This window comes from Tubulanus polymorphus, chromosome 9, assembly GCF_964204645.1.
Source record: "Tubulanus polymorphus chromosome 9, tnTubPoly1.2, whole genome shotgun sequence".
Lineage (NCBI taxonomy): Eukaryota > Metazoa > Nemertea > Palaeonemertea > Tubulaniformes > Tubulanidae > Tubulanus > Tubulanus polymorphus.
The window spans coordinates 15,966,766-15,993,780 of record NC_134033.1 but is presented as its reverse complement, the minus strand read 5'-3'; the positions used below and the strand labels follow the sequence as shown (position 1 = coordinate 15,993,780).

The window sequence follows — 27,015 nt, the reverse complement described above, 5'->3', positions numbered from 1 at the left end:
AATTAAAGAAAAAAAATGCTGTAGGATTCTAGAAACCCAACCCATTTAGGAGTCATTCATTTATTACGTATGCATTAGGGGAGGGGGAGGGGTCGGTGCGCAGATCACATAGCTGCGAGTCGTGTGGCGCGCACGTGTGTGAAGCACGGCCGAATGCGCATATTCTTCCGAAACAAAATCTAGTTCCAACTACAACTACAAATAAGTAACTAAGAAATTTAATTAGGTTATAGATTTTATTACTGCATTGAATGTTTTGAAAGTTCCGAAGAGAAACTAAGCTTCGTTCGAAAGTTATTTCGTACCGAAGGAAGAAAGTTGCATATGCGATAACAAAATGGACTTCTCTAAAGGGAAAGTCCATGAAAATTGGTTTTGTGGTACAAGTGGTAGTGAAATGCACGACGAACTGGATCAGGGTGGCGCCACTGACTTGGAAAATTCTACCATAAACCCGGACAACTCATGGAATTTGGATGATGCTGTTGACCACGTGTTCCTTTGTTAGTACGTGATTCAATGTATCGGGTATATGTAAATGTGCGAGAAGTGACAACCCTGTGGATCTGACATCTTCAACAACGCCACCTGACGAACAAATTCAGTATTTTAACTGAACATGGGCTAGGTCTGACCGCGGGAAAAGTAAAACTCGACCACCTGTCATATTTGCATGACCAATCATTTGAAAAAATAAACAAATCAAATCAATATACAGTCACTGAATGATATATTTTCATTGTAAATAATTATTGATTGTGCAACTAAATTTCGTTAATTTACATGAATTCGATTTTTTTCGGTGAAATATTTTTATTCTCGCCGCAGAAAACGATGACAAACTACGTTTTAAACAGACGACTTAAAAGAAATGAGAAATTGATGAATAAGTTACTGGTTATATTTAATTTATGGAACTGAATCCATTTTCATCCTTACAACTAACATCAATTTACACTAGAACACATTACAGTAAATCACAACAGGATTCAGTTTCACAGTTCTGGACCCAGTTTCACAGTTCTGGACCCAGTTTCACAGTTCTGGATCCAGTTCCACAGTTATGGATCAAGTTTCACAGTTCTGGACCCAGTTTCACAGTTCTGGATCCAGTTCCACAGTTCTGGAGCCGATTCCTCAGTTCAGGACCTCATTTTACAGTTTGGACCCAGTTTCACAGCTCTAGACCTGATTTCGCAATTCAGGAGCCAGTTCTTCAGTCTAGACACGATTCCACAGGATTCCACAGTTCTGTACCAAGTACAGAAGCTGTAATAAATTAGTAGCAAAAACTCGTACTTCAAATCAAACAAGTTTGAACCCATAAAGTACAATCCATCTCGTTTAACCGATTCTACGCCTAGGTTAACATGTTAAAATGTTACTCATCCCATGACAACTTAACCCACAGTTTGACCGTAGTACTACCAGCTAATAGACAAATACGCAATATACAAGCATTTCAAAATATAGCTGCTCGAGTTCAACTCAACCTGAGGGTCAAAATCGTGACTTCAGACGATCCGATCTGATATTTCGCCGGTTTATGACACGTGGATGTGAGAGGGTTAATAAGAGGATCACTGATGACATATGGATGTGAAAGGGTTAATGAAGGGATTTCCCGTACGGTATGTGTGAGTGTAATACTGTGTTCACTGGTGGCAGGATGTTATGTTATAAACGGCGGAACCTCGTTACAAATCGAACTCCACGGTTCCGGAAAATCCATTCGTTATAACCGAAATTCTTCGATTTCAGATGAAATAGTAATTTGTTACATCCACTAGGTCGTAATAACAAGGCTCCACCGTTTATTTAAGTACATGGTCCACTTTTTTTACGACATTCATTTTCTTTAAACATTTACAACCTGAAGATGGCATTAGCCCCTGCCGTAAAGGCAATGAAATAATCAATTATCACTAAGACCCTCATTTACATCATTTTTTTCCGCAGAATGTTTAGTTTTTGTTCGCACAATTTTTTTTCGCACAATCGGGGGTTAACCCCGTAACCGCCAAAACCGTGTTTATCCTTCTACGTCGCTATCTCATTTATCTTCGTCCATTTCCGCGTCTTCGACATCGTTCCTCTGTAACCCTAGCAACAGATTATTAATAGCTTCCTCGGTGATCGGTTGATAGGGGACGACTGCCATCGAGGAGGAGCAGGATGAGGGTGGCTCCGCGGTCGAGGAGGCGTTCACCCCGATCGGAGAACCCTCGCGAATTTCCAAATCCTCGAATATGGATTTCGTCGGCATGACGAGTTCGCTCTCGGTATCTGCAAATAACATAAAGATCTTGACAGTGAAGGACCCGCTTTCGCGATAAATATTTCTAAAACTCAACTCAAAAAAACGCACACATACCGGCTCGTTGGTAGAATAGTATATACGCATTCGAATAATCATCCTCCAGGGGGCGCTGCTGCGTAATGGATTCGTCGTTCAAATAAAACCATTCATTCAATGTCGGGTGTTTACTGTACGACGTGTAGTGACCACAGCTTACTCCTAAAAATATATTCAAATTATATCAGAAAATTCAGTAGACTGACACTGAGATCTACAGTAGACTGCATGTGATGATCTACAGTAGACTGCATGTGATGATCTACAGTAGACTGACACTGAGATCTACAGTAGACTGACACTAAGATCTACAGTAGACTGACACACTAAGATCTACAGTAGACTGACACTAAGATCTACAGTAGACTGACACTAAGATCTACAGTAGACTGCATGTGATGATCTACAGTAGACTGACACTAAGATCTACAGTATACTGCATGTGATGATCTACAGTAGACTGACACTAAGATCTACAGTAGACTGCATGTGATGATCTACAGTAGACTGACACTAAGAACTACAGTAGACTGCATGTGATGATCTACAGTAGACTGACACTAAGATCTACAGTAGACTGACACTAAGATCTACAGTAGACTGCACGTGATGATCTACAGTAGACTGACACTGATCTACCAGACACCGACACTGATCGATGAGTACATACCTCCGAAATGACAGACACACGCGCGTAGATTATAGACTAGATTCTCAGCCGGAGCCGACGAACAAACAAATTTATCCAGATTCAAATTCTCCATCGGGAACACGACCTTCGCGTCGATTTTAGTGCTTGAGAAATCATGGAAAACGAACCTGAAAAACAAGATGAAAATAGTAAAATATTCTATTGAACCGAACACAGACACGCAGATTAAGATCAGTTTAAGGAAGGTTTGAGGGAAGTTATAGGTAGCTTTGAGTCAGTGGCGTTGGAAGTGCAGCCACTGCAGCGGCGAAAGCCGTGCCAATAATTTACTGAATGACATTTTTTTCTCTTTCTGTTCTATGTTTGTGATGAAATTGAAGTAAATTCGCCGCAGCAATATTACAACCTGTGGCAAAATAGGCAATTGGCCGTGGCAATCAAAAGATGCTTCCAACACGGCTGTGAGTGGAATTATTAAGGGAAGTTTGAAGAAAGTTTATGGTAAGATTGAGGGCAGTTTTTAGGGCGGTCTTTTAAGGGATGTTTGAGGCCAGTTCTTAGGGAAGTTTGAGCTCAGTTTGAGACCGGTACCTTTTAAGGTAAATGACTAGCGAATCTGGATATCTCCAAACTGTCATCGTTTTTTTTGCGCATTGGAACTTCTGACAAACAGAACAATACCACGGGTTCTGTTCATCCAAAACTTCACTGCAAAAATAAATTCAGAACAATTTGATTAATCATTTTCCCTTCGCCGCTTTCCCTTCACAAATTTCTAAAAAACCAACCTTTCGGTAAATGCGGAAAGGCAGTCCTGTAGCGTAAGGGGCGTGTCCGGGCGTAATTCCGACATTGACTCGTGCTCGTCGCAACCATCGGCGATCATTAGTTGATCGTCCGTTAAATGCGTGACTCGCACGCATAAATTATCACTGGGTTGAAAGATGATTTCCGCGGAGTACGGAGATATTTCACAGCCAAGACAATGATCCGTGTATAGACATCGCGAGCACCGCAATCCCTACAAATATCAATCGATTTACATCTATTACGCAGGGTGGCGCCACTTTGCGCCCATTTACAAATCGCCTGGGGAAAGTTTTCTGAATCAGAGAAACTTCAAACTATCAGATAATAGTTTTTCTTTTTTATTGTGGGTTTTTGATGACTAAATTATCTGAATTCCCACAGTTTTCCAGGTTTTTGGTAAAATTTGTCAAATTCCCTACAGTTTTTCTTGATTTGTTTCTAGACATTTTTGATTCTCTGAGTTGTCCAGGTTATGCAGGTCAGTGGCGCCACCCTGTTACACGACGATTGCTCTGAGAGTGGAGCTTGTTCTGCGAGGGGTACCAGAGTTCGGCAAGTCGAGGAATGATTGTTTACTCACCCGTCCGTCTGTTAAGAGTAAGTCGAAATCGTCGTCGGGTTGAAACGGTAAAGCGTCTCGTACGGCTTTGTAAACATCGGTCGTCATGGAGACATGAGGAAGATTCAGAATGAACGGGTGACCGAATAACGCCATTTCACCGGCAGACGGCGTATCACTACGCATCATCACAGCTATTTTTAATACTCTATAAATTGGACATATGTACAACATTTAGATTACACATGACTGTCTCCGTAAATCCCCTATGAAATCATCAAATTGTCTAATAGTTATTAGTTTAGACCCCTCCCAAAAATATGGCTTCCTTCATAATTCCCCCTATGACATCATCAAATTGTCAAATAGTTACTTGATCTTTAGACCCAGATGGAAAGAAAGCCGCCTCCATAAATCCCCCTATGACATCATAGTCGTACCTGGTTTTTAGCGCCGCTTTGTTCGATGAGAATTGAACGAAATCTTCAGCAGGATTTACATTCATTGAGCAGACGGGGCAAACATACGCGGAATCACCGTAATGTTTCACTGACATCTATAAACAAAATTCATAATTCATTATCATAAGAGCCCTGAACTCAAGAGTAGAATTATTCAAACCATTATTAGAAGAGCATTATGATCATTATCATTAGGCTATTCTATAAAATAATCATAGCGCTTTGCATAAAGAGGTTACAATAGTATAATTGTTTAAAAAATGTTGAAATACAAGAACATAAAAACAAATTGTAAAAGACATTAAACGATGGTATAAGATTTCCTATAGAAAGATACATTTTTTTCTAAAGATTTCGATATCTTACCTGTAAACAAGAGTGACACAACATCCCTCCGCATTCGACGTGGATCATCAATTCAGAATCGACCATCTCTTCCAGACAGATCGCGCACGAACTCCACTGAGACTGCACCGGAGACGGAGCGCACGTCGTATCCATAGCGACAACCGCGTGGTCGCCGTCTGCTCGCTCCTCGTCGATCGCTATCAACAACGGTTTCGAAATCGAGACTTCATCGTTGGAGGATTGCGAGGGGATGTCCGGATTGGGTTCGATGGTCGACGAACAGACGTCGTACGAGCGTCCGTCGTCGGTCGAACTGCTGATCGCCGAGTCGTCGTCTAATGCGTCGTCCGCGGCAACGCGCGTCGCTGCCGCCGTTGTCGTGGTTACTCGACACGCGTCGTCGGTCGTCGAATCGATCAGCAGAGTTCCCACCTCCTCGTCGTCATCGTACGGCTCCCACTCTATTGGAGAACGAGGAGGATTAGCCGTAATCGACGAAGCGTCGTCGTCTTCGCCGTCTGCTACCGACGTCGCCGCCGGTAACGGTATCGTTAGATTCGTTGTCATGGTGACCGGCGAACTGATTTCCAAGGCGTAAATTGAGCGATTTTGTTTTAGGTATCGAACCATCATGTTTACCTCCTGAAAATCAGCGTAGAAATAAACAGAAAATATATCAACAACATCAACCCCCCATAAACCACTCCCGATCTTTCCTTGATAAACACACAATCAACACCCCCAAACCCTGGATCAGAAAATTCCAGTTTTAAAATCCAGCAATTGATGTACATATCAAGGTTATTGTAACTGGTTCTAGCAGCGTGGCCACTTTCCGGCCATTAACAAATCTCCTGAGTGAGTGAATCAGAGAAATTTTCAGGTTTAAAATGTTACAATTCATTCATTTTTCATTAAATCATCACTAACTGATAAAGAAACACGTTGTCAATAGCATTATCCAAATTCCCTGAGTTTTCCAGGTTTTTTGCAAAGTTTATCAAAATTCCCTGATTTTTCTGATTCAACCAGATTTCCAGGTCAAGCCCTGTCTAAGACCCATAAAACCTGACATCAATAATATTACGCTTACCAATATTCTGGAGATATGATTGTCGAATACCTCAGCTAGGATGATGTTCTCCTCACCACAGCTGTAGCCGCTGCCGCTGCCGCTGCTGTTGAGCAGTTTGAGCAGTTGAGTTTTGATCTTTGAAACCAGGTCAGTTTTATTGATTGTAACTAAGTAAAGAGTTGGTTTGAGACTTTGTCGTTGCCGGGCACCGTATGGAATATACATCACAGCTGAAAAACAACAAACAATTCACACTGGAATCTAAACAGCTTTCTAATGCTACCAAATCTAAAATTCCCCGATATTCCCCTGGGTCCAGTTCCAAAATTCGGAGTTAAGATTTGACCCTGAGTTAACTCATTGAAAATGAACTAACTTTTACTCAGAGTTAACTCTAACTCACAACTGTGGAACTGGGTCCTGACTCTTAACCAAAAGATCCCTGATTAAATCACAAGATCTCCTCTTTGAAAGCTGTTTCTTATTAAGAGGTTCCTTGTGTCACTCATCACCAGCAAGAACAATAAGACACCAAAAATTCAAATTCCCTTATTAAATCACAAGATCTCCTCTTTGAAAGCTGTTTCTTATCAAGAGGTTCCTTGTGTCACTCGTCCCCAGCAAGAACAACAAGACATCAAAATCTAACCTCCGCGGAATGCTCTGATCTTCAAGAAGAGTCAGAATTTACTGACTTCATAAATCCTCTGATTTCCCTGAACCCTGGGCCCAGTTTTATATAGACTTACTAATTTTAAACGCGGAGGCTAACTGAATTCATTATGAATTGAGTTAGCTCCTCGGGTTAAAGATAAAACCAGGTCCTGTATACACTAACAAACAATGCTTGCGATCAGTGATGAACTTACGAATTTGTTTTTCCATGGCACGAGGTAGAGGTACAGATAGATACATGAACGGCTCGTATGTGACTGATATGTGCTGACAAACTGAGCAGACAACCTACAAATAACAACAACGCAATATATCAGTCATCTACATTCCAACCCTGAGTTTTCCGTGAGGAGATTACACAGAATTCCCTGAACGTATCAAAGAAACTTCTAGGTCTAAATCTTACAATTCATTCATTTTCTATGAATCACGTATTGATAAAGAAACACGTGGTCAATAGCATTAATCAGAATTCTCTGAGTTTTTTGGTCGTCATCAATTCGAAAAAACAATTTCTGATCAGATATTGAATTTTATGATTTTACAATTTCCGATTTCGATTTATCCTGATATTCAGTTTTACCAACTGTTCTCAGCGAGTAAAAAATTTGAGCTTTTAAGTTGAAACATTGAACTAATCCGAACTTGAGAGTCAAACTTCGATAGAATCCGATGGAATTTTGAAATACTTACCGTACTTTTGAATTGTCCCTGGAATGTATTGACGATAATCGTATGATTTTTTGCCACGTATTTCTCCCATTTATCATTAGCTCTGACGATGTCGTCGTCCGTTCTGAAAATGTCGGCGTCCGCTCTAAAAGAAATGTCGTCGTCCGCCTTAGGAATGCCCCCGTCCGCGCCGAAAATGCCGTCCGCTCTGAGAACGACGTCGTCGACCCGCGACCGTGGCGATAGTTGATTAACGAGGAATCGGTTCGGACTGATGGGCGTGTCGACCGCGACGAGGTTATTGGCCGCAGTTGCCTGGACCGCGGCCGGTCGAGCGTCGACGTTCACCTGTAAAACTGATTTAACGTTGACATTTTTCTGTTCGTCGTCGACGCGCATTCGTTTGACGTTGTTAATATTACCGTCGGCGGCGGTAGCGCCACCTATCGACGAACCGGCGTCGAAGGTCGACGACGACGCGGAGCAACTGTCGATCATCTTCGATTTACGATAGTTCACGTTCGCGTTCAGTAAATTCGTGTCTTTCAAACCGATCGGTTTTTTGTAGCCGCATTTCGCGACCGATGTCTCGAATTCGACCGAGTTCAGGTTGACGTCGTCGTCGGCGACGCCGCCACCGCCGGTCGACGACTCGTGTCCGACCACCGCGAACTTCTCGCTGTCAGTTTTCATTTCCTCGTTCAGCAGACCGTCGAAGCCGGCGGCCATGTTGATATTCTTCGTTTTAGTCTCCTTCATGTAGAACTCTTCGATCGATTGAAGGCTGAGCGGTCGCCGCGACAACGACGAAGACGAATCGGCCGCGGTATTGTTGCCGAATAAACCGGCGGTCGCCGCGGTAATGACCGACGAATCGGGCTCTAAACGACTAGCCGTCGCCGAGCTGACTAGATTCTCGTGAGACCACGATGAAGAGATCTTTGAATCGTCGTTCGTTCGTCTCCCGGCGGCGGCCGTCGCGCTCGAAGACGAAACTTTATCCGAAGTCGGAATAAAACTCGACGAAATATTTTCGAACTGCACGGTCGTCGCATCATCGGCCGGTAATAACGATTCGAATCGGTGATTCGTCGTCGAGTGGTTGCTATCCTCCTCCGACGGCGGTAGCGTCGCCGGCGACACTGAGTGACTAGTAACGGAACTATCGACGTCAGTCGTCTGGCGGTAATCCGTTCGGTTACGACGCGACACGTTGTCGACGGCGACGACGACCCCGTGGCGGCGGTGATTCTTGTCGTTGAGTTCCTCGTGTAGACTGTCGAGCACGAGCGCGAGGAATTCCTGACAGTCGTGCTGCAAAAACAAACGTTTATTAAATTAGAACATACCGGATTCATCGGTAAATACAACAACAGCCTCGAGAGATTAGATCACCGCCAGCAAACTAACATCCAGAAAATCTCTGATTGATTGGTCCTAATACCTATCTAGATAAGGCTTAGATTTTTTAAATCTTAGTTCTATGACGAAACTAATAACTAATCTTTTAGATCTTAAGACTTAAGATCTCAGACGTTTTTGGAATTGAGGCATGACTGTGCAACCAACCCCTAGACTGTGGAACTAGTCCCATGTTGACTGTGAATCTAGCCTCTAGACTCTGGAACCAACTCATGGACGGTGGAGCCTGCCCCTAGACTGCAGAACTAGCCCCTTGACTATGGAGCCTGCCCCTAGACTGTTGAACTAGCCCCTTGACTATGGAGCCTGCCCCTAGACTGTTGAACTAGCCCCTTGACTATGGAGCCAGCCCCTAGACTGCGGAACTAGCCCCTTGACTATGGAACCAACCCCTAGATTGTGGAACTATAGCCCCTAGACTGCGGAACTAGCCCCTTGACTATGGAACCGACCCCTAGATTGTGGAACTATAGCCCCTAGACTGCGGAACTAGCCCCTTGACTATGGAACCAACCCCTAGACTGTGGAACTATAGCCCCTAGACTGCGGAACCAACCCATAGATTATGGAGCCAGCCCCTAGACTGTGGAAATAGCGCCATGTTGACTGTGGTACCAACCCATGGACTGTGGATGGAGCCAACCCCTAAACCGTGGAATCACTTACCTGTCGATAATTACGGAATTGCGGATGATAAATCGCTAGCATCTCCTTGAAGAAGAGCGGATGAATACACGAGAACTGACCGCTCCACATTTTATTCACCAGCGACGAGAATCTCGAGGTTAAGGTCATCGAGTCATCCGCCGAGTCGTCGTCGTCGTAACGTTCGAGGAAATAGTTCACTAAGGTCGAATTGCTGAGTAAACACTGTAATCCGGCGTTCATGAAACAAGTATTACCGAGATTATTCAACCCGCAAACACCGGGCACAGCAGCTGCATCTACAAGTCAAACGAGGAGTCGATCATGAGCCACTTTTATCTGATTTTATTTTTTCCCCGACTTTTCCCTGAACATTTACCAAAAAATTCCATGACCAAAGTTGTCTACTATGGTTTGTTTCATTTCGAATTTTCAGACAAAAAAAGACATGCATTTTTGACATGCATAAAAACAGTTTTCCCAGACTTTTCCATGATTTTGACCTTTTTCATAAAATTCCCCGACTATTCCATGACTTTTTAGGTGAAAATCAAATTCTCTGGTTTCCCTGAATTCCATATGAGTGGCCACCCTGTCATTTGACAGAGTGAGAGAGAGTCAGTCGTTCACAGAAGAACACAGCGTTTTAAACTCTTTGACTGCGTGAACACTCGCACAGCCAGTGCGTATTGCATTTTCGATTTTAATTCATACAAAAATTGTCTCACATGCCTTTCTTTCTTTACTGTTTGCTAATCAATAGGTGCCTGACGTCTTCATAACGTCACGCACAGCTAAAGGGTTTTAAGAGAAAATAAATACCTTTAATATGTTTATTAGATGAACTGGTAACCGGTTGCGACGAGTCCGAGGAGTGTATCGGGCTGGTCGGGTGTAGAGTACCATCGGGCAACGCGGGACCGTAATATACCAATCCCGATTGATCCTGTTCGCCGTCAATAGAGGGCGACACCGCATCGGTGTCGAGAGGTTCCTCGCTTGCCATTAATCCGCTGAAATATCATGAATAATGATGATTTCCATAAATCTTCAAAATTTTGTCTCATAAAATTCTAAATTGTTGGACTGGTCTGGGGAGATCGAAAAAGCTACTTCTGCAGCCTGATCAATTAAAAGATGGCATCGCATGACAAAACAAAGTTAAATATTAGTAACTAACAATACACCGCACTGCATTGTAGATGTGTGTTAGATAGCAGTATGCCCAATAGTAACACACCACCATCCTGCAGTAGGTAGGGGGTGGAATTTCTTAACATTTTCAAATCATCTCCAACACTTTTGGGTATAAATTATTCAGCACTGAAAGGGTTTAACGTGTTCCCATAAATCATCCTTTTTACTTGATCTTTAGAAAACGAGACCTAAAAGAAATTTGACTTTCATTTCATTTCTCTCCTCAACAATCAAAGAAAATGGACCAGAGACTCAGCAGCAGAGGTAGAGTAGTAAAACTAACAACGAGATCGTTTTCTAATCTAGATTTGAGACCCCAATCATTGATGTAATGTCTGTTCGATCCATTAACGCACCTTTCGAAGTTTTCTTCGGATTCCGGTGCAACGAAAAATAAAATTGAACGAAAATTTTGGGTGTGAAACTTTTTTTGTTGTCAGAACCCGGAAGCGATAGTAGAGGTTATTTCGCAGCCGAAGCTGATCGTTTCCGGGGTCCTGGACTCGAAAATCGAGTCCGCGGCCGCGTTACGCGTTTTAGTCTTCGATGACACAATCTTCCCGGGTTTGTTCTTTTTTTCTGGTGTGAATCAATTCGTTGTTGATTAATTATCAGCGCAGTTTTTCGCCGTGTTCGAGCGGTTGGATTTTAATGTATTCTTCTGTTTGAGACTAACAGGTCACAGGTATGTGAAATTACTATTTAATTGCTGCTATAGTTCGCCTGAAAGTTGTCGGCGTTTTAAAGTGACATGATTTTTGATTTTGACTTTTTTTTCCTAAACGACCGACTGGGCCTAATGTACACTTGTTTTAACATAAATCGCTTAAAGTTAATTAGTTGATTTCCACAAATTGCATATTTTGCTGGGGAACTTTTGCTGGAAAATATTATACTGCCTGGTAACAATGGCCCAATTTTTGGCCCAATTTTTCTTCACTTTTGATAATTAGTCAGAAGAACCGAAGAAGTGTTCAGTTGTGTGAGGAGACCTCGGACCTCCAACAACCCGGGTTCTTAGTTTGACTTGGAGTAACAACTAGTTTCGTACAGGTTCTCGAATAAGGTTCGACTTAGAGGTTCATAGAAGTTCATTTAGGCCTAGTTTGTCAAACCTTGGCCTAACTGATGAGGAGAACAGTGGACCCGCAGCTGCAACACTCTCTGGATCCATTTAAGATATGCCTTTGACTCGCAGAATGTCAAAATAGACCTACTCTTAAGTTTTTAGATTGGCTATAGAACTAAGCTGGTCTTAAGTCTAAGACCTGACTATGGAACCAGCCCCAGGGGTCGGTTGCACAGTCATGACTTAGACTTCAGACCAGTCTAAGACGAACTTGGTTCTATAGCCAATCTAACGACTTAAGATCAGTCTTAAGATTTAAGACCACTTTTGGACTTAAGTCACAACTGTGCAACCGGGCCCAGGGTCTAGTTCTATAGTCATGGCTTCAAGACTTAAAAGATCAATTTAAGCCCATCTAGGTTCTATAGCTAATCTAACAACGAATGTCTTATTTTCATCAAGTTTTCTTTAAGATTTCTTTATTCGTTTTTCACAGAGACTGCAAAGACCGCGTTTGAGTAGTTCCCTCCGTCGTAATGGGGTCGTTTTGGAGCCGATTGACGTTCTGGACGTACAACTGGAAGGATCTAACCGAATGGACGTACACGGGCGTCGACTACAGTCTCCCGGGTAACGGCGGGGTCGGCTGCGTCGATTACCTGTCGATGACCCATCGCGTCGTCGAGACGGTCGTGTTCGTCGTCGTGTCGATGTTGGAAATATGGTTCGCGTTGCGGTTTATGACGTTGCCGAAAACGACCGAGCCCCCGAAACGTGACTTTGTGTCGCGACGCGTTTTACTGATGTTGATGTGTTTGGCGTTCGGCGTCGAGATCGGATTCAAATTCGCCTCGAAACAGTTGATCTGGGTTTTGAATCCGTGTCACATTCTCAGCATGATTCAGGTAAGAATTTTACTCGTGTCTCTTAAGGTAATGATTTTCAAATATATTTAGCCTACAGGACCCAGTTCCGCAGTTCTGAGTAAGAGTTAACTCTTAGTTAAAACATTGAAAATGAACTAACTTTAACTCAGAGTTAACTCTAACTCACAACTGTGGAACCGGGTCTGAGTTAGAGTTAAGATTAGTTCATTTTCACTGAGTTAACTCCGAGTAAAATTTTAACTCACAACTTTGTAACTGGATCCAGGGTTTTTGAAAGTTTTGGAAAATGGGAATGTTTTTGCAGGGTTTAGTTTCATGAAAAAGTTAAAGCTTGTAACATCAGTTTACTTTAAATTGTTGTCCTCATTGAAAACTTGAATTAACCAATGATGGCAATTACACCAAAAATTTGAGTTTAACTTTTTCGCGAAACTGGCCCCAGGCGCTGGAAAAGCTATGGCAATTTTGTTTTGTTTTTTCTCTATGACTGTGTGGAAAAAGTATGGAAAATCAGAAAATTGTCTCAAAATTAAGATCATCCTTCTATTTTGAATTTTAGGATACCTAAATGTCTCACTACACATGTGATAACACACATTATGAAAACACTTTGTCAATGGTATTGTTTAATTGGCACTTACTTTGAATCGGGGTCATATATACAGCATAAAAACAGTTATTCTAAAACAGTCTTTTAATCTCTTAGTGTTTGATTTTATATGATTGGTTTATTTTGTAACCTGAATCCTATCAGTGGAAGGTCTGAAAACCACAATCTATTTGTATGTATTAAACAATCATTGCAGGATTGATTTCAACTGTGGATTATTTTAAATCAATAATTCTCAAAAGTTGTTGAATTAAACGCTTCGCGTTGACAGCTGATTTTACAGGGATTTACCGTAGTAATCATGTGACCTGGGAAAGAGTTGTGATTGGCCAGCTAGACTTTACCTGCAGGCTACATTACGTGTGGCAGGTGGTCAGGTGACCTAGGGTTTGGGGTAATGATTGGTCAGCTAGGGATGCATATCATGGGTGTCCGGTGGTCAGGTGACCTAGGGTTTGGGGTTATAATTGGCTAGCTAGGGATGCATGTCATGGGTGTCCGGTGGTTAGCTGACCTAGGATTAGGGTTATGATCGGCTGGCTAGGGTTACTACATGTCATGGGTGTCCGGTGGTTAGCTGACCTAGGATTAGGGTTATGATCGGCTGGCTAGGGATAAGATATCATCAGGTGTAAGATCTGAGAACTAGATATCGCATATGGACTTTGGATCTAAATATGTCAATATTTTGGATCAATATTCTGAAGAGCTTTTGACTTTTAAGTTGTTTTAACAGCTGTCTTCAATGTTTTGAACATCATCAAATCGTCCATTGTAGACCATTTGACATTAAACAGGAATTGGAAATTTGTACGAATAGTTCACTAACCTATCTCTATCTCGCCTCTACTACCATTGGGATAGAATAAACTGGGTCTAAATTGCTATTCTGGGCTTATGTTTAGGTTAGGTACATAACCATTAGCAATGCGCGTAAAGCTGCAGTCACCCCAAACACTGTCTAGTACGTAACTACAGGGTTTATAGCAGTCCTTGAATGTTTTGAAATGGGAATCGGTCAATTCTCAAGGTCTTGAATATCGTGGAATTGGCTCTAGAATCCTTTAATGTGTCATGGTTCATTAGTCATCATCTGCAGATCCAGGATAACAAGTTCACTGTGTCAGCTCTTCAAATCTACTGATTTAGAGAATGGCTGGAAGATGACCAGGATTCCTGGCTTAAGCATGACGGTTAAGTCCTGGAATCAGAGTAAAAGTCCTTGAAAGTCATTAAATGACGTTGGTCATAGACACTGATGAACCCTGTAATTAGTAGATCCTCGATTCAATCCCGTTCTTACTGTACATCACAAATGAAAGTATTAATTTTGTAGAATCAATTGTCCTGTCCTTCACTGGTCTAATCATTTATTTATTACCCGTACTATAAAGCGCGGTCAGCGCTGTCTGTCAGCAATCAAATAATCATGGTCGTATTTTCCGTTAAATGTTGTTATTAAACAGGGGCCAGTTCCACAGTTGTGAGTTGTGAGTTAACTCTGAGTTAAAATCGATTCATTTTCAACGTGAGTTAACTCTGAGTCAAATCTTCATTCACAACTGGAACAGGGTCCTGTGGTCGGTCAGCGAATTCTGATGTTGTTGATGTTGTATATATTTTTCACTGACCGCTCCTTGTAATCGAGTCACTGATGTTGATAGGCCTATATATAAATTTTTTTATGTGTGTTTCAGATATTTTTACTGACCGCTCCTTGTAATCGAGTCACTACTGCTATATTCAGATGTCATATGCACGCGCTGAACGGCGCGCCGCTCGCCATGTTATTCCCCGTTCTCAATACAAGATTAGTAAGTACGCCTTTAACGTTGCAGCACAGAAGAAAATAGAAAGCATTTCTCGGATAAAGCAGTCATTTCATAGTAGGGCCTAGCCGATTCCCGCCCTCGTGTTATTAGATATTTTTTAAGAGATACATCTACTAATATGCAATTTATGACAGGATGAGTCATTGTCAAATTAGCAGGTTTTAACCCTCTTTCGACTTTGCTAAAAGGGTTACTTAAACGGGAGGGCTTGAGTCCGGACCCCGTGTCTTCCCCCTAAATCCGCCCCTGGGAGGATCCTCCTCAGTTGAAAGATAAGAAATACTCATTTCCAATGATTGAAATAAACAAAGAAATGTAATGGATAAGTCGTGATAAGTTTCTATGCCTCGTAGCCCAGTACTTATTCTGCAAGGCAGAAAATACAGTCATAAGAAATACTCAGCTGCCACTATTAAAATAAACGAAGAAGTTTAAAGAATAAGTCACGATGCCACCCACATATACGAACTTATTCCGCAACGCAGAAAATATAGTCGTAAGAAATACTCCGTTAATACTCTCAGCTCTTGTAAACAAATCAAACTTAGAAATTTAATGAATAATTTGTGATAAGTATCTAGGCCTAATAATAGCCTATAGTCACTTATCATGCGAAACAAAACACCAGTCAGTTCACTTGACTCCATTACTAATCAGCTGATTTCATTTGTTGCGTACCCGGAACTTTTCATAATAACAGCGATGATGATGAGATAGAAAAAAATAACTGGATTCGTTTGATTGATTCGTTTGTTTATAATTTCAGCTTCCGTGCGAAACCGAGGTTTACTACGTTCAACATTTACTACTCTACGTCATTCCGTATTTCCTCATTCGACAAGGAGGTAACAAGAAAAAAACTCGAAAAGAAAAAACAATTATTGGATTTTTTTTTTATTGACAAAACCGGTTTTTTCCCGTCCCCATAAACCATGATGTTAAACGGTCGTCTGCCCGTATAAACGCGTATTGATAAGCCGTTTACGAGGAAGGAAAATAGCAATTTCGATAAGTAATTTCTAGGAATCGAATTGATTTTTTTCGATTCAATGTCAAGGATGTTTTGATTTAAAACCGGCGTTACAAACAAAGGTCTCGCGGGTTAAAACTTTTCCACTTAACTAGCTGATATTAGTTGGCAGCAAAACGCGATAAGTGATTCACACGACTGACCCTCGAACTTGATAAATCTGATTGCCCAGTTCCATAGTCATGGCTTAGACTTGAGACCAATTTGAGACCATCTTAGTTCTATAACCAATCTAACAACTTAAGACGACCAGTCTTAAAATTTAAGACCATTTTTGAACTTAAGTCTCAACTAAGGAACCAGCCTCAGATGATGTGTTGTTCTTGCTGACAGGCAAACAAATTATGACGCCATGCGCAACACCATCTGAGCCCTCGAGATTGGTTTCGAGATCGGTTTCGAGGTCACTCAATTGACTATTGACGGATCAAAATGTCGGAGATCATGTGGAACAGACGGTATATATGCCGTGGCCTTGAATCACTAAACAGACCGACCAATTCGTCCCGAAGAGTGAAGCTGACTCTGAATGTTGTTATCATCGACGACTGATGTTGTTCATTGTATTATTATGATTGTAGGTGGTTACACAGTGGAACCGTTGTTTGATCTAACATGGCCTCTCATGTCGACCGGGATACTTTTCATTTATCATTTCACATTCCTGCAGCCATTAGCGTATGTAAGTACGGTGTTTAGAGAACGACGAATCTCTTGAGTTCGCGTTCGGCGGAATATCCTCGTTATAATGAACTCGGATGTATCGACGTTTTGGTCGGTACCAACCTAGAATCCCATCCCAAATAGGTTACGTTAACCGGGGTTCTTACAGCTTATGGAACGTTTTGGAAAGTGGGAATTTTTCTTCACATTTTGATATTAACAACTGGGAGTTTTCATTTGTTTCCAAATAATACGATATTCACTGCACATTTTGAGAACAATTTTTATGAAAAGAATTGGCCCAATGGTTGTCGATAATTGGCGCTTATTCACTATGAATGGGCCTGACAAAAATGTTAGGGATGTGTAACTTGAGGGTATTGAAAAACCTATAATCTGAGTATGGAAACAGTACGGATAGATTATGGAAAATGAAATTGGTTAACCCATAAGAACCCTGTAAGTTTAATTCTGATAATTTGATATCAGTTACAATGAACAGATTTTCTGGTGACTCTGTCCTGAAGTTCGTTGTAATGAGGTTTCACTGTATATAGAACTATCAGTTATAACAAACATATTTTCTGGTCTCCTGAAGTTCGTTGTAACGAGGTTCCGCTGTATATAGAACTATCAGTTATAACAAACATATTTTCTGGTCTCCTGAAGTTCATTGTAACGAGGTTCCGCTGTATATAGAACTATCAGTTATAACAAACATATTTTCTGGTCTCCTGAAGTTCGTTGTAACGAGGTTCCGCTGTATATAGAACTATCAGTTATAACAAACATATTTTCTGGTCTCCTGAAGTTCGTTGTAACGAGGTTCCGCTGTATTCTGGAATCAATTTCGACACTTGGTTCGTAATATTTCTACGGATTAATATCTTCTGTTTTTTTTTTCTATTTTCGTTTTTACAGCTAACCGAAGTGAATTTAAACAATATGTTATGCCCGGCGATATCGGACCCGTTTTATGGTCCGTACTACCGGATCTGCGCGGCGATACATCAAACGCTCATGCTGTTGATACACGGTAAACTGTACACGTTGATAACCCACTTCACGGTGCGACCGGTTCCGTTCTGGCACGACGACCCGACGTCGGCCGCCGTCGTCAACAATCCGTACGTCGAGCAACGCGTCTTCTTCCTCGACGACGCCGATGCCTCGGTTACGCAGCAGACGTCGATCCCCGCGACGGAGAATGGAAAACGATCGACGACGAAAATCAACGCCGATATTTCCGCCGCTTGTGATATTAACGGTCACATAAAAGTAAACTGAGTTCCTCTCGCGACAGTCCGAGTACAAAGCCGAGTACCTCATATGCGACCATGAGTTCCTCGTATCAATCTTTTAGCATGGAAGAGAGTACCTAGTAAGCGACTTTAAGTTCCTCATTTCAATCTCTTGACATTTTGAGCGCGAACTTAAGAATCGATTTTAAAGCGTGAATTTTACCTCACAGCGTTGGTACTCGGTACTGTCCAACCTCAGAGCACGAACTGAGTATCTTCGAAAATCTACGATTACTCGTTTCGGTGTAGAATTTTCTCAGTTTTTGAATATGTCTCTCTCTTTATAATCGTGTATTTAAAAAAGCGTTTGAATTCTGGATACGCCTTGACTGGTGAATGATTCAGAAACAATGCGTGTATGGGCGGGTGATGGATGCACCAAGTTAAACTCAATGATACTCATAAATGTACAGTCAGCATGGTTTGATGAATTTATTCCTCTCTATATTATTCTATACACTATTTAAACCTCGATAAATCGTATGTATAAAGAATCGCTCTCGTCAATTTTGAACAGTATTTTTATTTTTATTTTACGTATTATGGGGGCACATTTTTGTGCAATTGAACAAAAAAGACACGCATTACTTATTATTCGTATTTTACCTTTATTTCGCATGATTTTTTTTTCCTTCTCCAAATTCTTTAAAAACGCGCGAACAACTCGGGTTAATAGCCGACAACAACCTCGCAGCCTGTTTCTTGATTCCTTGATTCGCAATCGAGCCAACCAGCGGGGTCGTAAGTTAAAATCGGTCAATCGAACTAGGTTCTACCTTCAACCGACGCGTCGTCAACTTAACTGTAATTTGAATTAACGAAGGCCTCGTTTTCCATTTCGGTAAAATTTGAATTATCGCCCAAGAAGAACTTGTGAATTTTTAACTGTGGGAACCGTGTATACACCTCTTAGTTGGCGTGTTACGTGTAAAATATAATTTCAACCCGTGTTAATGTACTTCCACAATCCATTGAAGCAATTGACGAAATTGAGGGATATTTGACCTGAATTTCGAAATTGGGGACCATATCAAAAATGTAGACCAGATCGCTTTCTACGTAATCGTTTGTATATATTTGTTTGAATAACTGCTGATACATGCCCCGACTTTTCGCCGCGACTTTTATTCTCAAGAGTAATTGTTTTTAATCGCTCATTTTTGTTTACTATTATTATGACAAACCCTTTCAGTGCGCGTCTACACCACAATGCGGCGTATAAATCGATCATGGACATTGCTAGTACACCGCATCGAGGCGTATTAGTATGATTAGTAATCAGATTTTGTCTCTATAGAAAGATGGCGGCCCCTTTCAAATGCGGTCGATATAAGTAACGAACAATACACTGCACCGAGTTGTAGACACATAATTGCAGTATGCCTGTTACACACCGCACTGTGGTGCAGTATGCCTGTTACACACCGCACTGTGGTGCAGTATGCCTATTATACACTGCACTGTGGTGTAGACGCATTTTTGCAGTATGCCTGTTATACACAGCACCGAGATGTAGACATTTTGCGGTATGCCTGTTATACACCGCACTGTGGTGTAGACGCATTATTGCAATGGGATGGAATTACAATGCAATTTACAAAAATTTAAAGATTATCCCCAGCACTATTTAGGGCATCGATTACTCAGTACTGAAAGGGTTTTAAGATTTCACCTGCAGTCTGAATTCTGCAGAGTGAGATGACACAAGTTATGGCTTTCTATTCCTTCCTGGTCTCAATTTGCTAGATTGGTTTAGAGCCAGGATTGTCGTCGTCTCAAGGGGCGAATTAACCATGAAGATTAGAATTTGATGGAATGCGTTTAAACAACTTACTAGTCTGATGAACCATTTTGGTAGACACATCTTGTATTTAGTACTGTTTGAATACCGATGCCGGTATTCTGGTTTGGTATTCCGATGTCTTTTATTATGTCATGTATTTTCGATTATTTTAGTCTAGTCAATTTTACGAATTGTTTTTACTTTCCCGCGAATGAACGGATCAATTCAGATTTTACGTCGAAACATAATCGAATGACACTTGTGTAAAAATGTTTATTTCTATTGACATGAATTTTTTCCAGTTGCGTATGAAATCAGTTTTTTCAGTGTAGCCTCAAGCCCTGGTGATAACTGGAGAGTGACAGCATTGCTGTTGCTATCAGTAGCCTCCGCTCAAGTCAGATCCCATCAACTCATGAGATAACGGTATAACTCAGAGATAACTCTGTTTAACTCAAAGATAACCGTTCTTCTCAGAGGTAACTGTTTAACTCAGAGAGAGATTACCGTTTAACTCGTAGGTAACTGTTTAACTCAGAGATAACTGTTTAACTCAGGAGATAACTGTTTAACTTAAGAGATAACTGGTTAACTCAGAAATAACTGTTTAACTCAGAGATAACTGGTTAACTCAGAGATAACCATCTAATTGGCTTGTTCCTGATCCTCTGTATAAATTCTATAATTTCCAATTTTGATATCGCTCTCAAATTTTGTCCTAAAAAATCCTACTCGCGCGGGGGCTATTGTAGTATCTTCATCGAGAAATTTTGAAATCATTGAGCCTACATATTACTGGGAAGAGGCGTGTAGACTAACACTATTTTAACTTCACTGCCCTGATGTTATACGTATTTTAAGTGCAATCCTAGTCTTAGTTCGTTGCGGTCCGAGTGGCCGAACCTTATCTCGAAATACTGTCGATTCTTGAAGGAAATCTTTAGAAAACACTGTAATTGGTATATTAGAATAACGGATGAAGAATTATATAACTTCTATCCAATAGGGGATAGAAATAGGGCAAAATGTTTCGGATATGCATTACTATACGAATAACGGTCGCCTGAGGTCAGTTGCACAGATATGACCAGTCTAACACCATCTCTGTTCTATGAGCCGTGATCACACGACGGTTTTTGGCCCGTGCCGAATTTAGCCCGGAATAACTGTTCACACGGGTGCCAAATGGGCTGAGCCTATTTGGCCAGGCCAAAAACCGTTAGCACGGGTCAAATAATTGCATGTAAATTGTAACTGGTTCCGGAAGTGACTCTGACTCACTTCGCTTTGTTTATTGTTTAAGCATTGTTTAGTATCGAGTGAGTGGTTTACGCTTCAACGCGCTCTAATTAGGCACAAATGTCTCCGTATGATCGCGCTATAATCAATGTAACAACATCAGAACAGTCTTAAAGACAGAGACTTAAGACTTACACTTAAGTGATAACTGTGCAAATTAGCCGAGGGTTTTAATCATTGTTGAAATCGTTGAATTCTTACGGATTGTGTGTAAATTGTGATATTAATTCCTGTGTTTCGTGTGTACTTCATCATCATATTTCAATCATATTTCAATGAACCAATATTTATTATTGATTTAATTAATCAATATTTATTATAGATTTGTTAAATCAATATTCATTATCGATTTGATTGGTCAATATTTTTTATTGATTTATTTAATCAATATTTTTCATCGATTTAATCAATCAATATTCATTATTGATTTATTTGATCAATATTTATTATTGATTTGATTAATCAATATTTATTCAGCGGGTGAAAACAGTTTATAATGTATGGTACAATCAATAGTAGGGGGTTCATTCAGTGTTTTTATAAATACAGTAGAAACGCTGTCTGCCTGGGATCAAGTAGAGGGTTCGGATTAGTGTTTTTTTTGTGGGGGGGGGGGGGGCAGTAGGGTTAAGCGTTATTGATCTCACGTTATAAAGTAAATACTTAATCAGTTTAGCTATGGATAATGCAGTGATGTATTCGACAGTTTTCTCATTGCGGACAGTGTAACTATAGTTGACGGTTAATTTCAAGTTAAAACCAAACTGTAGACAAGAGTTTAATCCCACAATAAATTAATTGAAAGCTAAAAAAGTTTGAAATAGACAAATTTTGGGTGGTTGTTACAACCTTTCTTCAGTCCAACCACCACCCGACCAACCAACTTACCAAAACCAACCACCCGAGATATTTTTAGTAATCTTTTTGAGTAAACTTTTTTGGCTATCAATTCACTTTAATTGCGTTATCGCGGATATTGTGATCTACGAAAAATTGTAGACAACTCGTTGTACTGGGTGGGTCCAGGGGCCCGGTTTCACAAAGTGCATCGTAAAGCCTAACTCAGGTTGACTAAGATCCGATCAAATTGTCAGATTGACTGTGATGGATTGATCGCAGACCGATTGTCAGGATAGAACAATTTCTATTTTCTAAGACTGATCTTAACGTCGTAGCCAATCAGCTTTGAGTATTGCGTCACATGACTTCAAGCGGCGACGTAGTCGACCTGAGTGCGCCTAAGATCGCGATACAGGACGAACTGGCAATCAGTGGTTTACTACCGCTGTTTCTACTGCGATCTAGTCAGGTCGTAAGTCGACTCGAGCTAGGCTTTAAAGTAAAGTCGCCGATGAGAAAGCTGTCGTCGTGATTAACTAATCATAATTTTGCTTCGCGTTTGTTTGAATTGTGACCTGTGCATTTTATCTATTGATGTAGTCATGAGTGCAATATTTTCCCCACAAACCACCGCGACTTTTCAATGTACCTGAATTCGCTGCATTAAGAGCTTAATTTTGACGCAATCTTTTTGACGAGTGAGATATTGTCTACAAGAGAAAGATTGTTGAAACCTACGGTAAATTTGACGCTCGACCTCTCGTAAATTGCATATTTTCAGATGTATTTCTTCGAAAATATCTAACAAAGAGGATGGGACTCCGCCTTAGACGCCCTGCTTCATCTGAAAAATGCCTTAATCATTTCATCGGCTTGACCCCTGCCTTCCAATTTTACTAGAAGATCCGCCCCTGAGTTAACATTCTCGGATTTGAAATTTCTAGACGTAATAATCCAGAGCTTCGTTTGTAGCGAGGGACTTAAGTTAGAAATATTGTGTTTTAAATTTCAGCTAATCATGATGAAATATCCATTTCTATAATAACCTAGTCAATATACATACCATGAAAATATTAGGGGGAGAGGGGAGGAATGTTCCACCGGAGGGAGGGGAGGGGGTAGGTAGGGTGTTTTTGGTTTAAGTCTCTCTCTTTAATATACTGTAACGCTTTACTTTTAACCTTGAATATAACGACAAAATATTGTATTAAATTCAACGAAAATCATATCAATTAAAGGTCGAAATATCTGAAAACGTTATTTCCGATGTTGATCATTTTGAAACGACGAGCTGATGATCGATTCGTTTTTAAACTTATAAACAGCAGGGTTTTTCTTCTACTGGTTTATCATTATTTATAATGAACACGGGGTTCGGTTCTGCAGTTCTAGGCTAGGATATGATTCACGTTGAAACGTAGCGAGCGAATGTAAAATGTCGCGTTGAATTTAGGTGAGGATCTGTGGAACCGGATCGCCGGATTGCTTGAATGAAAAGCTCAATTTTCTCGTGAAATAAATAACAATTCAATCGAACAAAAAACAAACTGTGAATGCAAATTTTCGTTTATCTCATTTCTTTCAAGTTTCATCTTCAATTACGTGTTTGTTTGATTCCTGGTCGAGATCGGGACCAGAATGAGTCGACTGGTCATTGGAACCATTGTGAGTCAATTGGATAATCGAACCTGAATGAGTCGACTGGTCAAAGGAACCAGAATGAGTCGACCGGTCAATTGAACCTGAATGAGTCGACTGGTCAAAGGAACCAGAATGAGTCGACCGGTCAATTGAACCTGAATGAGTCAAGTGGTCAATCGAACCTGAATGATCTGACTGGTCACTGGAACCTGAATGATCCGACTGGTCACTGGATCCAGAATGAATCGACTGGTCGCTGGAACCAGAATGAGTCAACTGGTCGCTGGAACCAGAATGAGTCGAATCGTCTTCGTGACTCGCCCGGAACCCGATTTCCGAAAAGTTCAAGTCTTTCTCGATGAGATACTGTAGAGCGTTGAGTAATTTAATCGATTTGTTTCGCTTCGACCAGTTTGAGAACGGCGCGACCGTTTTGAGAGATTCGAGTTTCGCGAGATATCGCTCGAGGGCTTCGGGGACGTGATTAAACAACAGCGGGCAACGTGAAACATCCGACAGTTCGAATCCGTGTTTTAGCAAAACGTTTTTATTCGCGCACAGTTCTCGCTCGGTGAAGCTGATAGCCGGTTGCAGATGCGGCCAGTACTTGTCTAAACTGGCGAGGTTCGTTTCGAGGATCCGAGCGATCGAACGCCGAGTGTACGACGCGTTACGCTTCAGGTGAACGCGTCTGTTACTCGCGAACGCGTAAATCTGCGGCAGACGCAAATTCGAGATTTCGTTCGCGCGGAAATATTCGTCGGCCAGACGCAGCCCTTCGAGCGACGGATGCAACACGCGAGGGTATAACAGTATCTGCTCGCCGGTAAAACCCATCGCGAATAAAAACCGAATTTTCTTCGTGATCAACGTCAAATCGAAGTCCGGAAATGCCTTTTTTACCTGCGATTCGCCGACGTCTAGAAGTTTTGCGAGATATTCCCACTTGTCGGCGCAGTCGGCCATCGCGTCGCGCAGACGCAGGTGACCCTCGACGATCTGATCGAACTCACGATCGTTCTGAATTAACCACGTGATCGGCAGACGAGGTTTACGCAAACCGAGCGAATCGAGGCGCTCGATTCGTCGTCGCAGCGTCGCCGTGCTCCGCGACAGAACGAACGGTTGTTCGCGGATCATTTTACCGTCGGCGCCGTTCGCGATCAGCAGGTCGATTCGTTCGACGATTCGTCGCAGGTTGTACGGTCGCAGTTTACTCGCGTTCGCCGCCAGGTCGTTCAGCAATTCCTCGACGCTGCACTCGAGTTTCCTCGCGAGGACGTCGAGCCACGAGTCGGTCTGCGCGGCGCCGATCTCCCGCATCTGCTCGAAGCGTTTCCCGCCCGCGTATATCAACCCGGCGACGGTCGTCGAGGGGAACCCGTTCAGTTTTAACCAGCGCGATTTCTTCGCGAGGTAACTCTCCGATCGCAGCAGGATTTCGGGCGTTTGTAAAATCTGCGGCAGGGTCGTTCCGTCGTACGCGAGAACGTCGAGTATTTTACGTTTTAACAGTTCGCCGCGAAACGGTAGACAAACTTTCCGCCAACGTAGTTCGGACTCCGTCCCGAATTGTTGCGTTATCTGTATAGAAGAGAGTAGATAGTTACCTCATCGTTGGTGGTAAACTTTTATAATCGGATGAGCTTTAGTCAGGAAAATGACCCCCCCCCCCAAAAATATGGAATTCTGAATGACTGAATATTATACTTGTGGTTTGTGAAAATATCTGATCGTGAAACTAAACCATAGACAGGTTACTGACTAAGAGTCCAGTTTGAATTACTTTCATGTAAAAATGCCCGAAGTTGTTACAGTAAAATCTGCATAATCTAGATTTTGAGGAACACGGTAATAATGCCAGAGACATTTCTAACTCTGGCATTATTTCACCTTTTTTTACCAGTGGCATTTTTACCTGGTTTCAGATTTTGATGCCAGTTACTTGAAGTATCGAGACAATTTGATTAATTTTGCCACATCAAATTTGATAATTGGCACATTACACTATAGACTATCGGTTTGAATAAAACCAGTATCAATGACTGACCCCTATATACAGGGATACTGGGGTTGGTCAACATTGACACTGGTTTTATTCATTCACTATCAATTATGACAAGTCCCTGTGAGCAGGGTTACAGTGAATTTCAGCAAAAAACATTCATCAGAATGGAAAACTACCTGATCAACAACGCTGTCGATATCGGTGATACCATTTTTTAATAATTCCCACGTGAAGAACGTAAACTCTTTTACGGACACCCCTTCAAGAGCTGATTTAGTCGTAGCTGCAGTTGATGCCTCTTCTTCTGATTCACGGCAGTCATCGATCTGATGTTCGAATTGCGGTTCGGTTCTCGCCGCTGAAAAACCCAAAAACATGCAAGACAGAAAATAAGCATTGCATTTAAGACAATCAAAGAATTTACAAAAATTTCAAATACTAACCAAACTGACAAAAACGACTCGTAGATTGAAAATAAAAGGATCTCATCTTCATGAAACCATCGCGAAGTGTGCATCTTAGAGCCATCGTCGAGAAAACGCTGAAAAAATAATTTAACATTTGCAATACATAACGGGATTCGAACCTAATTGTCATGGATAATGAGGATCTGCCGGTTGAGGTCTTGCCAACGGCGATACCGTAAGGTGCTGCCACCGTGGCTAAATCCGAAACCATACTAACGTTCCAACTTCTTACACTTTTCTCAGTTGACATTCTACACATTCTGGCAGCAGCGACACCGGCTGGTGCTGCCACCGTGGTTGAATGAGGAACTACTGTTACATAATTTTGGAGTTATTTAAGCAGTTATCGAGATTTTTCTATGTATATCTATCATTGACTTCAATGACTTTTCAATGTAAATCTATCTCAACCAGAAATCTTAATTGGATTTACAATTTTTCGGCTTAGCCTTAGAAAGTTGGTCGCCGCCAAGGCAAAAACTTACTGAATATACCGATTTGCCCAACTTATGCACTTTCAAAGCGATTATTTCATGGATTCCAACGAAGATCAGCACCTTCTCGATCAGTTCTAAGCATTAGGCATCAGGATCACTGTTGATAACTTAAATTCCATTAAAAAACTCGCAGAATCTCAGAGTATTCAAACACTTCCGCGTTCGCTGATGGGCGCCGCCATTACGAATACCCGGATCACACAATCCCACAATACA

General features: G+C 41.5%; 3 protein-coding genes across 4 annotated transcripts; 1 reads left to right on the top strand and 2 right to left on the bottom strand.

The window, feature by feature from the left end:
• Nucleotides 1-736: 736 nt before the first annotated feature.
• LOC141911078 (uncharacterized) lies at nucleotides 737-11,328 on the bottom strand. Its single transcript, XM_074802039.1, has 14 exons — nucleotides 11,229-11,328; nucleotides 10,498-10,688; nucleotides 9,697-9,974; nucleotides 7,630-8,922; nucleotides 7,131-7,224; nucleotides 6,280-6,491; nucleotides 5,205-5,828; nucleotides 4,818-4,933; nucleotides 4,399-4,585; nucleotides 3,797-4,029; nucleotides 3,600-3,716; nucleotides 3,027-3,175; nucleotides 2,375-2,518; nucleotides 737-2,286 (listed from the first exon to the last, which is right to left on the bottom strand). Exons 2-14 carry the CDS (start codon nucleotides 10,679-10,681, stop codon nucleotides 2,054-2,056), a joined length of 3,864 nt encoding a protein of 1,287 aa, XP_074658140.1. The 5' UTR covers nucleotides 10,682-10,688; nucleotides 11,229-11,328; the 3' UTR covers nucleotides 737-2,053.
• Nucleotides 11,329-11,442: 114 nt separating this feature from the next.
• On the top strand, nucleotides 11,443-23,826 carry LOC141911417 (transmembrane protein 164-like). 2 transcript variants are annotated; one of them, XM_074802430.1, is made up of 6 exons: nucleotides 11,443-11,557; nucleotides 12,438-12,846; nucleotides 15,136-15,252; nucleotides 16,037-16,115; nucleotides 16,882-16,982; nucleotides 17,885-23,826. In XM_074802430.1, exons 2-6 carry the CDS (start codon nucleotides 12,478-12,480, stop codon nucleotides 18,248-18,250), a joined length of 1,032 nt encoding a protein of 343 aa, XP_074658531.1. In that variant the 5' UTR covers nucleotides 11,443-11,557; nucleotides 12,438-12,477; the 3' UTR covers nucleotides 18,251-23,826. The 2 variants fall into 2 exon arrangements, with proteins under 2 accessions (XP_074658531.1, XP_074658532.1); XM_074802431.1 differs by having other exon boundaries at nucleotides 11,452-11,550.
• Nucleotides 23,768-26,971, bottom strand: LOC141910620 (uncharacterized). Its single transcript, XM_074801314.1, has 4 exons — nucleotides 26,788-26,971; nucleotides 26,279-26,376; nucleotides 26,012-26,193; nucleotides 23,768-25,411 (listed from the first exon to the last, which is right to left on the bottom strand). Exons 2-4 carry the CDS (start codon nucleotides 26,361-26,363, stop codon nucleotides 23,768-23,770), a joined length of 1,911 nt encoding a protein of 636 aa, XP_074657415.1. The 5' UTR covers nucleotides 26,364-26,376; nucleotides 26,788-26,971.
• Nucleotides 26,972-27,015: the final 44 nt, after the last annotated feature.